Source organism: Miscanthus floridulus, chromosome 4 (genome assembly GCF_019320115.1).
Source record: "Miscanthus floridulus cultivar M001 chromosome 4, ASM1932011v1, whole genome shotgun sequence".
NCBI classification, from domain to species: domain Eukaryota; kingdom Viridiplantae; phylum Streptophyta; class Magnoliopsida; order Poales; family Poaceae; genus Miscanthus; species Miscanthus floridulus.
This window is the reverse complement of record NC_089583.1, coordinates 82,701,545-82,714,988: the sequence shown is the minus strand read 5'-3', so window position 1 is coordinate 82,714,988 and position 13,444 is coordinate 82,701,545. Positions and strand designations below refer to the sequence as shown.

Here is a 13,444-nt window from a genome sequence, read left to right as displayed (position 1 = left end):
CCTGATCCACGTAGTACACAATGAACTCCACCGAAGTGAATTCACCACAACAATCAGTCCGCAGCACACACAACTTCTTGCCACTATCTGCCTCAGCGTGCGCCTTGAACTTCTTAATTGCCTCCACCGCCTTGTCCTTGCTCGTTAGAAGTTGCAGCCACATATAGCGACAACAATCATCCATGAGCAGGAGGAAGTACCGCCGACCACCGTTTGTGGCTAGCATGATTGGCCCGCAGAGATCACTGTGGACGAGCTCGAGAGCGTCCGCCGTGTGATACTTGGTTGCCTTTGGGAATGACAGCCTCCTTTGCTTCTCGGCTAGGCAACTGTCACACAGCTCGCTTGTGTGCTTGATGTGGGGCAGCCCTCGGACCATCTTCTCCAGCCGACCGAGCCGGTCGAAGCTGAGATGGCTAAACCGGGCATGCCACAGCCAAGGCTCCTCGGTGTGTCATGCTGCTAGGCACACTAGCTGCTCCACCTTCAAGTCGAGTAGGTACAGCTGGTTCCAGGGACCTCTTCACCTTGGCAAGAAGGCGCTGCTCTCGGTCCCTGATCCTAAGGATGCCATCCTTGATTAGTACCTCGCTGTCGCGCTCATCCAGCTGGCCAATGCTGATGATGCTTGAACATAGCTACAGGATGTAATTTACATCCGTCAGCGCGCAGTGCTCACTATTCTAGCACCTGAAGATGATGGTGTCGCGCCCTCGGATCGCCATCCTTGAGCCGCCACCAAACATCACCATGCCGATCACATTACCGTCGAGCTCAGAGAAGGCTTCCTTAGAGCCCATCATCTAGTTGCTAGCGTCAGAGTCTAGGTATCACCGCTGCTCCTACTCGCCGCCCACATGTCCGAGGTGTACTTAGGCGCGTGGTTCATCGAGGTTGACAGCCTTCAGAGCCTTCTCGTGCCCTTCCACCACCTCTCCTTTCTCCTTGGCCTCAATGTCGTGCAGTGCACAGAACATCACCATCAGGAGAGTGGCCTCATCATCCTCATTAGCCTACGTTAAATGAGCCTTAGCCTTCTTCTCCTACTTGCGATTTGGGCACTCTTTTGCCTAATGGTCCGTCTTCCCGCAGCACCGGCAGGCATTGGGGTCGACCTTCTTCTTCATCTTCCTCAAAGAAGCCTTATCGCAACGCTTGCCATCGCCATCGTGGCTAGAGGAGGCTTCCCTGGACTTCTCCTTCATCCGGGCAGGCCACTCCTCCTCTGTTAGTAGTAGCTTGCCACTGTCCGTCATTGCTATGGCCTACTCCATGTGCTCGTCCACCACCCATAGATGGCCTGTCACATCCTCATTGGTGAGGATGGACAAGTCCAGCATCCTTTCTATGGAGAGAGTGATCTGGATGTACTTCATCGACACAGAGTAGAGGTATTTGGAGACCGCCTCTTCTTCGTCGATGGTGGCGCCGTGGCTCCTCAACCTGCTGATGAGCGACTGTAGGCAGAGGGAGAAGTCCTCCACTGACTCACCATCCTTGAACTTTAGGTTGGTGTACTCCTACTTCAGCAGCTGGGCCATCGCCTTCTTTGCGCGGTCGGAGCTGACGTGCATCGCTTGCAATGGCCTCCTATGCCTCCTTAGTAGAGTTCTTCGCCCCCAACAACTCTCAGTACTCTACTAGCACAACAGCGAGGATAGCCTCCAACACTAACATGTCGTCTTCTTCGTTGTCGGTGCCCTTTTCAATGGCATTCCAGAGCTATCGAGCTCTGAGCTTGACCTTCATGGTCATCGCCCACTCGTCATAGTTGGTGCGAGTCAGCGTCGGCCAACTGGTGCCACTGACCTCCCGCACCATGCGCACGATGACCTCCTATTGTGGCTGGGCAGCCACAGCAAGCGCCACTGTTGTCGCCCATATCCAAACCGTCCATCATCGCCAGCGGTTAGTCTGGCGATGACGCTTGTACGGCTCTGATACCACTTGTTGGTCCCAAGATCTCCTGCACGGGTGAGCCGACCTGCTCAACATCGTTGCCTGACCACACACACTACGACTAGAGGTAGAAGAGAGAGAGAGAGTAGAGCGCACACACACAGTGCAAGCAACAGCGTTGGCCGAAGCTCTGTAGAGGAGATGGCAAAACTGAACTCACTCTCTTTACTGAAGTTGCAGTGGGAAGCTACATATACAACTCTACCCATCTAATCCTAGTACACAAATATACCAAGCTACCATGCTGCTATAGTGACAGTTAGAAGGTTTCTCGTTATTACATATTTCATGCATCTAACACACACAAGGAGATTGGATTCAAATGATCGTGTACTAACCTTGGCTGTTGAGGTTTGCTGATTCCTCTTTCGATCTGATTTCTGCCCCTTTGCCCTGCTTTGCGTGTACAAGTTGCATGAGCCAGATCTTTAAATTGTATACATGTATAGTATAATTGCATTAGCAGCAAGTACAAATTGCACTATGTCAAATGTGTAATTTCTTTATTTTTGTTCTATAATTTATTTACAATAGTAATATAGCAAATGCATAACAGATATATTTGTAATTTTAGTTGAGGATTACTAAGTGGTGTGGCTGCAGAATTACTTTTAGAAAATTGGCCCAAAAAATTCAATTTGTGTGTGTGATTTATGCTTGCTACATGTGTATGTGATCTCATGCTCTCTGTTTTGTACTATGCTCTCTATGTTTCTAGCCTTTTAGACCACATCACAACCCCCCAAGTGCTAGATCTGCTCCTTGTGCACAGTGAGCAACAGGGCCACGCCATGCTGTTGGAGTAAGCACAAAGCATTTAGAAATAAATGATAGTCATTAGTGTAAAGTTGGAGCATCAATTATATGTAGGAAATAGGTGATTGAGCACTTGGCATAGAAAATTGTGATCCAGTAGCATGCCAAGGCCATTTGTATGTCCTGCAGATAATTGGTTGAGGAACTAGGGTGTGATCGAAATATGGCTGCAAGTGGAGGTTCATACATATAACTCTTATTGTAGCTTTTTGTGCTTTTGGAAATTGTATGCTCTCATATGTGTAACTCTTTGGCACTTGACAGTGTGAGTTACATAAATTGCACTTTTATGTTTTTCTTTTGCAGGTGCAACACCGTTTGTGACCTCTGCACAGTCAGGTGTTATATCCACTGTGAAGTATCCACTTGATCATGGTGCTGATCTAATGAAAGCAGATATAAAAGGACACGTAGTTCTACACAATGTTGTATGTGTAGGTATGAGTCATCAAGGTTTTTGGTCATGCTTGTGTGGTTGTGTGCCAGTTTATCTTTATTTCTATGTACACCATAGGTGGTTTTGTAAGATGGTGCAAAAGCTAGTAGACTTTTGTCTGGGTTTCTTTTTATTTCTGTAGGCTTGTTTGTACCTTTAGACTCATCAGAGCCCCCAAGTGTTGGACCTGCTTCTTGTGCACCCTAAGCAACCAGGGCCACGCCCTGCTGTTGTAAGCAAGCACAAGCAGCATACCATCTTTGTCATCCTAAATGTCTTTTCTATGGATCTACAGTTCTCCTATTCTTTGATGTGAGTTGCTATTGGTTTTTTTGTTTTTTCAGAAAGTAGATTCAAAAGATTGGGATACTAACCTTTGCTGATGAGGTATGGATCAGTCTTGTAGTGCTTCTTTTTGAAATTTTATGTTTTTCTTTGCAATCTGATGTCTGTCCCTTTCTCCTGCTCTGCGTTAGCAGAGCAGAGGCTTTCCCCACGTACAACATATCTGTTTTTTTTGCTTTGCTTGTCTCCAAGTCTATCTGCTATATTCCTATGCATTCATGGTTTTGGGTTTTTCTTATGGGCTGCTGCTGTTTAATGGGTCATTTTATTATTTTACTTAATGGGTTGTACTGTTTTACTCTTTAATTGCATAGAAATTACAACAGATTTTTCTCTGCGTGGGCCTTCTTTAAAAATACATTCTTTTATAGGCAACCAATAAACATGTGCTAGCTTGTTTTAAAACACACAATTTCTTCTCTGTTGGAAATCATGTGTTCTGCAGGGCAACCAATAATCATGTGCTAGCTTGTGCTAAAACACATAGTTTTTTCTCTGTTACAAATCTGAAACACATGGTTGTACAGTAGACAGTCACTTAATATTAGGTATAGATATGCTCAACCTGAGACAAGTAGGAATACTTATGTGTGTTGGGTAAAACTGTATAAGTACTGGTATATAAATATAAAGTTGGTTACACCATTATTCCATTATAGTGTCACAAGGCAGCGCACGACGCAAGCTAGGAGAAAAACCTACTTACATTGTTACAGAAGTAATGGCAACAACAGGAGCAGCAAGTGGACGCACACGAGACGTCAACGCAAAAGAGGCAACTATATGCTGCAGAATCACGCACGCATCGATCATGGCTCGGCGTAGAGGTGCGCCGGCAGCTTGGGCTCCACGACGGCCTCGAGCGGGAACTTGCGCGGCGTGGACAGACCGAAGATCTCCTCCATGCTGAGCTCCTCCTTGGTCACGCCGTCGGGGAGGCTCCACGCGAAGCCGTGCAGCAGGTTAGCGAGGCTCACCTGGATGACCTTGAGGCCGAGGCTGTACCCGGGGCACATCCGGCGGCCGGACCCGAACGGCAGCAGCTCGTAGTCCTGCCCCTTCACGTCGAGCCTGCTGCCAAGGAACCGCTCCGGCATGAATTCTTCCGGCGCGTCCCACAGCGCGGGGTCACGGCCGATGGACCAGACGCTGACGAGCACGCGCGTGCCGGCGGGGATGTCGTAGCCGGCCACGGTCGTGTCCTCGCGGGACAGGCGGGGAACCAGCATCGGTGCCACCGGGTGCAGCCGCATGGTCTCCTTGACGATGGCATCGACGTAGGGGAGGCTGGGCATGTCCTTCTCTGTCACCCAGCGGCCGCGGCCGATGACGCGGTCCAGCTCCTCCGTGGCCTTAACGATGACCTCGGGCTTCTTGAGGAGCTCCGAGATGGACCACTCCACTGTGACCGCCGAGCTCTCGGTGCCACCGGCGATGAGGTCCTGCACGTGCCATTCGAGAGGGTGCGTGGTCAAGTGAGATTCTTGCACTGTTCATGAGCTCATGATTCTTGCACATGGTTTTGGATTTTTCAATTGATTCTTTAAAAGTTGTCTGACTAGCTGATAAGTTGTTAACGTGATGTTTGCAGTTCAGAGTATATGTACAAAAGTAAGAGCGAAGAGATGCAGAATCCGACATGCAGCTGGGGGGAATCTATTTAGACTCACCTGAGTAAAAGCTTTGACGCTTTCCCGGTTCAGCTCGACCTCAAGGGTAGGGTCGTCGGCGATCTGCAGCAGCACGTCGACCATGTCCTTGGCGACGAAGTCCTTGCCCTCGCGCAGCCGCCGCTGGTTATGCTCCTCCACGACGGGCTCCAGGAAGCGGTCGAACATCTTGCTGAGCTTCTTCATCCGCTTGATGTACCCCTGCAGGTCCATCCAGTCCAGCCACGGGATGGAGTCGCCGATGTTGAGCACGCCGTTGAGCAGGAACAGCTCGTCCAGCATCCACTTGAACTCCTCGGGGGTGGTCACCACCGACCCAGCGCCAGCGGCCGCCTCCTCCTTGTCCAGGTACTTCTTGCCGAGCACCATGCGCGTGATCACGTTCAGGCTCACCGTGGACAGGTAGTCCTTGAGCATGACGGAGCGGCCGGAGCCGGACGCCGCGTGCAGGTCGCGCAGCAGCGCGCGCACCTCGGCGGCGCGGATGTACTCGTACGACTCGAGCCGCTTGGCGCTGAAGAGCTCGGTGAGGCACATCTTGCGCGCCTGCCGCCAGTAGGCGCCGTAGGGGGACCAGGTGATGTCGCGGTAGTTGTAGGTGGTGTACTTGCCGGCGGCCGTCTTTGGCCGGTCCGTGAACACCACGTCGTGGGTCTTGAGGAAGAACTTGGCCATGTCCACCGACGAGCCCACCACCACGGGGAACGACCCGAACCGGAGCTGCATCAGCGGGCCGTACTTCCTGGACAGCTCGTGGATGGAGCGGTGCGGGAGCGCGCCAACCAGGTTGAGGTTCCCGATGATCGGCCACGGCTTGGGGCCGGGCGGGAGGTTGTACACGCGGCGGCTGCGACGGCCGATGATGGCCTTGAGAAGCATCACGGTGGCGAGCACCACACCGAGGAAGGATGCCCATGGCGGAAGCTCCATAGGAACGTTCGAGCTAAGGCCACTAGAAGCTGCAGCTGCAGTGATTTCAGCCGGCTTGACGCTGTCGATAGTGATGGTAAAGTTTGGAAGTGGCTGGTCGAGTGACTAGTCCCCTAGTCGAGCTGGTGAGATGTGCTGGGGCGCGCACAGGTTTCTTATAGGCGGGCGAAGGGGTGGAGCGCGTGGGCAATGGCCTAATGGGAAAGGGCCTGGAAATCGGAGGCGACTTGAGAGGCCATTACAATTACAATAAATCTTGACGAGAGAGCGGCAACGAGGGTCGTCTCCCGGTCCGGGAAACACGTGCCGCGAAAACCTGCTTGTGCAGCTATGGCTTTTGCAGTAGGCACGGAATCTGCAAGTACACCTAGAATGGTTCGTAGATTGTTCGTTGTGGCAGAAACACTTGCGCTGTTCCATACACACGTGTATCGACCTCAATTCATACGTGTTAAAGTGAAATAGAATAAAATTTAATTTAATTTTACTTAAATCCACTTCAACACATATAAATTAAGATAAATACATGCGTATCAGACGACCCCAGCGACCTTCAAATTACCGGCTCTGCTGAAATCTTATTGGGCACTGAAGGGAGTGAGCAAGTAGCTAGCGCTATCATACTCGCTAGTCTGGCACGGAGTTAAAAAAAGGCAGCCTCTCTCAGCTCCTAGCTGTGCTCTCTCAACTTCTCTATTTTTTATTGTTTTCAGCTTCCAAATCAACGGGGGATTCGGTTCTCCTGTTGGGGACGCCCACTAGCAAAAGTACCCGTTAGTTACTACAGGTCAAACGCCATAAACATTTTATCACTGTTCTAGCAAATGTACATATGCGTTACAACTTACAACTAAATGTATAGCTTGTTGCATGGTTACCTCGATGATTTATAGCTCGGATTTTTATTCAACTATCGGTTATTTGCTCTAAATGCATGTGAGCTAAGCGTAGCTCAACTGGTTGGATTCCTTGTGGTGGAATCTGTCCACCCAGATTTCAGTCGTCAACATGACATGAGTGCTCACATTTATTCCAAGATTTAGCAACGTTATTCTTTCAGTGGTAGGCCTTAGGCGTTTGTGGTGAATTCGCCGATCCTAAAATCTCCGCTCAATCATACTCTCTCGGAGGTGGTCATAGGGAGAGGACGGAGAGGAGGTGCGAGCGCATTTTGGAAAGTAACAAAATGGACATAAGAATCTCTTTATTCTTTAATATTAGGTATAGATATAGATAGTGGATATTTATGGTTGCTAAAATTGTTCATTGACATTAGGGTTTTGATGCCATATTTTGGACAATAAATTAGTGCTCCCTCTGTTCTGAATTATAAGATGTTTTGATTTTCTAGATATATTGCTTTTACTATATTGTATATCTAAGGGTACCCCCAATCAAGAAACCACATGATTTCTATGTTCATTAATTATTGTGACATCTAAGCAAAAAGATGATGTGACACTGCAACTAAAGAAAAGAAAAGAAGAGATATGAGGAAATGGTTTCGTAGATAAGAAACCATGTCTACATGAGAACCAAGAAATAAAGAGATGTGATACGTAGGTGATAGAAAGAGAAGACTTGTAATTGGACAAAAAAATATTTATAGAAACTATGGATTGAGAATATAGTTTCTATGTGTAGTGTCTAATAAACTAATAGGTATAGAAACTACACATGGTTTTTAGCATTTTGATTGACCTATGTACCCAACAAAAACTATATATTAGAAAATTTTAAACATCTTATAATTTAGAATGGAGGGAGTAAAAAACATAGTTAAATTTATATCAAAATGTCTATGCGTTTGTACGCAAAATACTTAGTAGTGAAGGTCATCTACCACATCACCGTGTTCTCTATATACCATACCTCTTGCGGTCTCATCTCTTCCACCACTATATCACCCTCACTGCCGCCACCCCGTGGTCCTATCACGGTCTCATCCTACACCATCCTCGAAAAAAGAAAGAAAACCTTGTGGATTCAAGGGGAAAGGCTCCAAGGCGTGTGCACAAATTTATTAGAGCATCTGCAATAGATTTTAAAAAATCAATTAGTAAATAAATAAGTTTTCCAATTAGCTAAAAGAAGTTCGGAGTATATTTATTGAGCTTCTTCAACGGTTTCTAAAATCTCGCTCCTAAAATACATCAGGAATCCTATACTATTTTTAAATCACCCTAACCACTTTTATACTTTCTTTCTCTTTCGTACATTTGCATTGGGAACTCTGTCCTACTTCTTATTTTTTCTCACACCCTACCACCTCTAGATTGGCCGATCGATACACGCGCATATAAATCTCGCGACTATGTCGATTTTCCCAAGTGCGGAAAGATTGAGTTAAGATATGGAGTTGTTGAAGAGCAGCTTTTTCAATCTTGCGAAGAAATCAAGTTTGAAAGTGGGTTTTGAAAACTCTTGAAGATGTTCCTATAAAACATGTTGTTGGTAAGCAAATTTGGCTATAATCATCTCCAAATTTTAAAGTGGTGACCGGTCAGGTTATCCCTATAAATTAGAGCATCTCCAAGAGTTCCCAATAAAACCTCCTAATCTCGAATTTTTAGCAAGAGTAGAAAAAACACATCTCCAAGAGCTCCCAATACCACCTCCCAATCTTTTAGCGCTTGAAGAGTAGAAAAAACACATCTCCAAGAGCTCCCAATACCACTTCCCAATCTTTTAGCGCTTGAAAAAAAAATCACCCAAAGCGCGTAAAGATCCACGCGTATCTGTCTCTCAATCTAAAGGTGGAAGGATGTGAAAAAAGAATAAAGAGTAGAAAAAGATTCTTGATGCAAATATACAAGAGAGAAATAATATATAAATGTGGTGGGGATAATGTAGAAATAGTATAGGATTTCTGATGTAAAACTATCTTCTATATTTAATAAGTGAATTATTGGAAATCGTTGAAGATGATGTTATTTATTCCTCCCAATACTTCTCTGAGAGATAGAAAACACCATGATTTTTTGAACAAATTATTGACTACTCTTAGAGATGCTCTTATTACAGCTGTGCATCTATTCTAAGTTGTACAAATAAAATATTAGCATAACTTTTATTATATTTATATATTATATATATGTCTAATATTCCATCACCCACGTATTGCCGATGGAGACTAATTGGCGAACGCTCACTATAATTAAATTCAGTGAACGATTCTCTGACAGCCAAAAACTTTCCTTTTAAGAAAAAAATTATTTCCGCCTGCTTCCTTTTCGGTGACGAGTGCTTTGTCTCTTTTCGTGTGCGGGAGAGCGCTCTCACGTCTGGAGCCAACATTTTTTTTTTTTTTTTTGAAAACCGCACACATAACTTTTTTTTGCGATCAAAGAAGAATTATATTATATAATAGTCGGGTGCATCAACACGTTACAAACACTCTGGATTATACAAATATCCAGAAACTGATTTTCATCTAAATTATACCCATGCTATGAATAGTTTCAAATCTCAAAACCAAACATGTACGATGCTTTGCAGTATGGATGATCGTATAGATAAACACTCGGCAAAAGGCCTGAGAACCAAAGCCCAATGAACGATGGTCAACATTCATGTAGGCGGAGTTGAGAAACTTCTTCTTTCTGGTGTCTTCCTTTTTTCTGCCACCGAAGAATGAGAAGACTGATCTGTAACTTTTTCTCTCTAGTCCTTCATCGTGGCCAGATCTAACCACAATAAAACAGAGAAGAGACCGGAGAAAATTATTCCATGGCAGCAACACCATCTCTGTCTTGATGTCGTTGTCCAGAAATTAAAGTCTCCATGTCGTCGTATGTAACACCCTAAAATTTGCCTTTTTTGGAAAATAGGTTTAAAATGATTTAATTCTGTATTTTGTGCTCATGAAATGTAGGGGGAAAAAATAATAAATAAATTTCTCATGAATTTAAAATTTATCGTAAAGTAGCAACATGTATGTGCATATATGCTGCTGCACTTTTATTTTTGTAATGAGTGGTTTTGATTTAAACTCAAAAGGATTCAAAAAAATTATTTGAAAATGAATTTGAAAATTTGATTCAGAAAAATAAAAAGGAATTCATTTCCTCTCTCCTTCACTTTCTATCAATTCGGCCTACTGGTCATTCCTACCCCGCCGGCCTGGCCTGGCCTGCTGGCCCATTTCTTTCCCCGCCAGGCTAGCTCCGCTCCTCCCTTGCGCACCGCGCCAGCCTAGCAAGGCGCCGGCCCACTCGGGCGGCAACCGCAGCCGTGCTACTCGCCTCAACTGCCGCCGCGCCTCTGCCGCTGACAGCTCGGGGCCACAAGTCAGCGCCATCCCCCACCTCTGCGCCGCGCCTGGTCAAGCCAGTCATGGCCACAACCGCTGCGCCCACGTCCCGCGGCGTGGGAGCGCCCCTTCCCCACGCCCCTGCCTCTACAAAAATGAAGCCCCGCCTGAGCCGCTTCCCCTGCTGCCTTCCCCACTCCCTCTCGCGTTCCCCTGTGCACGAGGAAGCCGCACGCGCATCATCGGGATCCGCCATCCGCAACTCCGCGCGAACAGCCATCCCCGAGCCGCCTCCGTCTCCATTTTTCCCATGGTGAGATTCGCCGTGCCCTCCTCTCCTTCCCCGACCGTTTCCTTTGGCAATTGGTGCCTTGTATGGCCGTTTTCGGGTACACCGGCGAGCTCCTCCTCGCTGCCGGTCATGGCGGGTGCTGGGCGAGCCATCCCCCGGGCAGTGTTTTGTCCCGGGGTGGAACTCACCATCTTCCTCGTGGCCTCGGTTGGGCACACCGTGGCCCGTAGTCCGAGTTTCCCGCACACCAACGAGCTCCACGTCGTCGGCAATGGCAGGCCCCACCGCGGAAGCTACTGTTCTGGCCGTCATCTCCTTCTCTCTCATTTCCCTGATCTAATCTGAGCCGATCGTCCTTGATTCAACGGCTCTTAGTGGCCGATACCCTTTCGCGTGTAACTTTGCTAAAGGGTCCCTCGATTTCAGATGAATTGAACCCGCCATCCCTAGCGTAGTTTCTAGAGTACGCTTTCTCATTTTGAAAACGTAAAGTATACTAGTTTTAGTCCAAAATACATTTTCAGTATTTACAGAAATGCCACTAGATTTGTTTTGCTCATAAAAACTTCGTTTTAGCTCCGAATTAACCCGTTCAAATTGCGTTAGCTTCGTAATTTCATAATCTACGTGTTAGTACCACTGGTAATCAATTTTGCAACTTTTAAATTTCATGGTTAGGTTTAATTAAATAAAGTGTGATAGAAAACCCCATTTAATTCATAACTTTCGCGTTTTAGCTCCGATTCTCGTGAACTTCGCGTTGACGTGATCGTAGCGAGACGTAGATTATTTTCATAAACATTTTATCTTGTTTTCTATACTATTGGTGTACTGTTCTAACTATAGGATTGTTTGCTTTGCATGAATGTTCCTGGAATGTTGTGTGTTGCCGTGTTGGTCGTGTTCAGACGGTGAGGAGAACGTTGGAGACCAAGAGTTCTTCGACGACCAACAGGACCAGTAAGAGTTTGTGAACCAAGGCAAGTATAGCATGGGACTACCTTGATGTCCTATTCACTTTAATCATTTACTCATGTGCATGTGTCCAACTTTGATAACCATAAGGACATTCTAGTCATTTGATGACATGTTCCCTTGACTCCTATGGGTTAATTGCATATGGGTAGATTGCTAGTGCTCTAACTGAACATGATCTATATGATGGTTAATGGTTCTATGGAACTAAATGTATAACATGATTTATAACAACTGATCCATAGGGTAAAGGTGCAAATGATTTTTGATCATGTTGCTCCTGGCCCTCCATAAGGACTTATCTATCGGCAAAAGCTGGGACTGACAGTGCAACCGTGAGAGTCATATGGCTCTAACTTTAGCTCAGTAATAGGACATTTTCTAGCTTGTTAGAGGTTACCTTTATGGCGCAAGAGGGGCTTGCCATGTTAGGTATAGGACTGACTCTGTTCCTATGTGTATAGCCGCGATGGATATGTGCCATAATAAAGGGGGGTTCCTACATCTGCCTGTCGAGGAAACCTAGTGGCCCTAAATTGTTAGAGAAACCTATGAAATGGCTTCATAGTGTACCCTGCCCGCTCACCTTGGTAGTGATATGGGAGTAATTAACCCGGGCATATGGGAATCACGACTCACGGTGAATATGCACCACCTCTGTAGAGGATAACAAACTGTTATAACAGTCCGTGCTTACTGGTCACGAGTGGCCCGGAAAACCCACAAAATAAATGTCTACTTATAATGTTGTTTATATATGATGACTATGATGATATTATGATGATGTTTCATGACTCAATTGGTTCTGATATATGATTAAGTGGGTTGAAAAGGGAGCTTAAGCATAACTTGATAATACTTGATAATAAAATTTTGACTTACTAAAAGTGCTAACTGCAGTAAACCAGTGTCAACCTTTTTGAGCTTCATGACCCCATGTTATCTTGTTGAGTACGGGACGTACTTACGCTTGTTTACTTTCTATATTTGGATAAAAATCCCGGAATGGGTAACAGATAACAACGGGTATGAGGAGTTTCCTGAAGATTATTAGGCTTGTGGTCAACCAGTTGACCTTCCCTGTTATGAAGTTCCACGAGAGAGTTTACATTTAATCTTCCGCTATGTTGTGTAAGACTATGTGATATTATTAATCGTGATGTAAGATACACCGTGATGATACTTTTTTTTATATATTTGTTAACTTATGTGTGTGACTGATCCCTGGGCACACATGAGCTTTATGCATTCAATTTTATCCTTAAAATTGGGTGTGACATCGTACCGGACACTAACTGAGTTACTCTGTATAAACTTAAGGAATAAGTTAAGGATGCTATGTTATATAACATTACCTTTTCTCTCTTTTTTTGCGAACAGAGACCCATGCATAATTTAAATTTTGAGAATAGCTACGCAAAAAACATTCTCTTTAGGAGCATTTTTCTTTTCGTTTCAGGAACTAATTATTCGGGAACATGGGAAAAAGGGTTTAAAATGGGTGGGGGAGCAAAATAAAAGTAACTTTTACAGCCTATACTGCACAGGAAATTCCATAAGATGTTGCAAACTTGTATAACAAGTTTCATAATAACTTTAACTTCTCAGCAGCATAGGATATTAACAATCCCTGTGTCTTGACTAAGATCTACAAACTATTTAATATTTAAAATAATAAATAAAAATAATAAAGTTGACAACAAGAAACACATAAGTTAATAGAAACACTAAAATGATTATCTAACATAGTGTGATAAAACATGAAACTA

General features: G+C 45.4%; 1 protein-coding gene across 1 annotated transcript; it reads right to left on the bottom strand.

Moving 5' to 3' along the window:
- Positions 1 to 4,147: 4,147 nt before the first annotated feature.
- On the bottom strand, positions 4,148 to 6,274 carry LOC136551865 (trimethyltridecatetraene synthase-like). The gene is made up of 2 exons (XM_066543406.1): positions 5,227 to 6,274; positions 4,148 to 4,998 (listed from the first exon to the last, which is right to left on the bottom strand). Exons 1-2 carry the CDS (start codon positions 6,154 to 6,156, stop codon positions 4,366 to 4,368), a joined length of 1,563 nt encoding a protein of 520 aa, XP_066399503.1. The 5' UTR covers positions 6,157 to 6,274; the 3' UTR covers positions 4,148 to 4,365.
- Between the last annotated feature and the right edge of the window lie 7,170 nt (positions 6,275 to 13,444).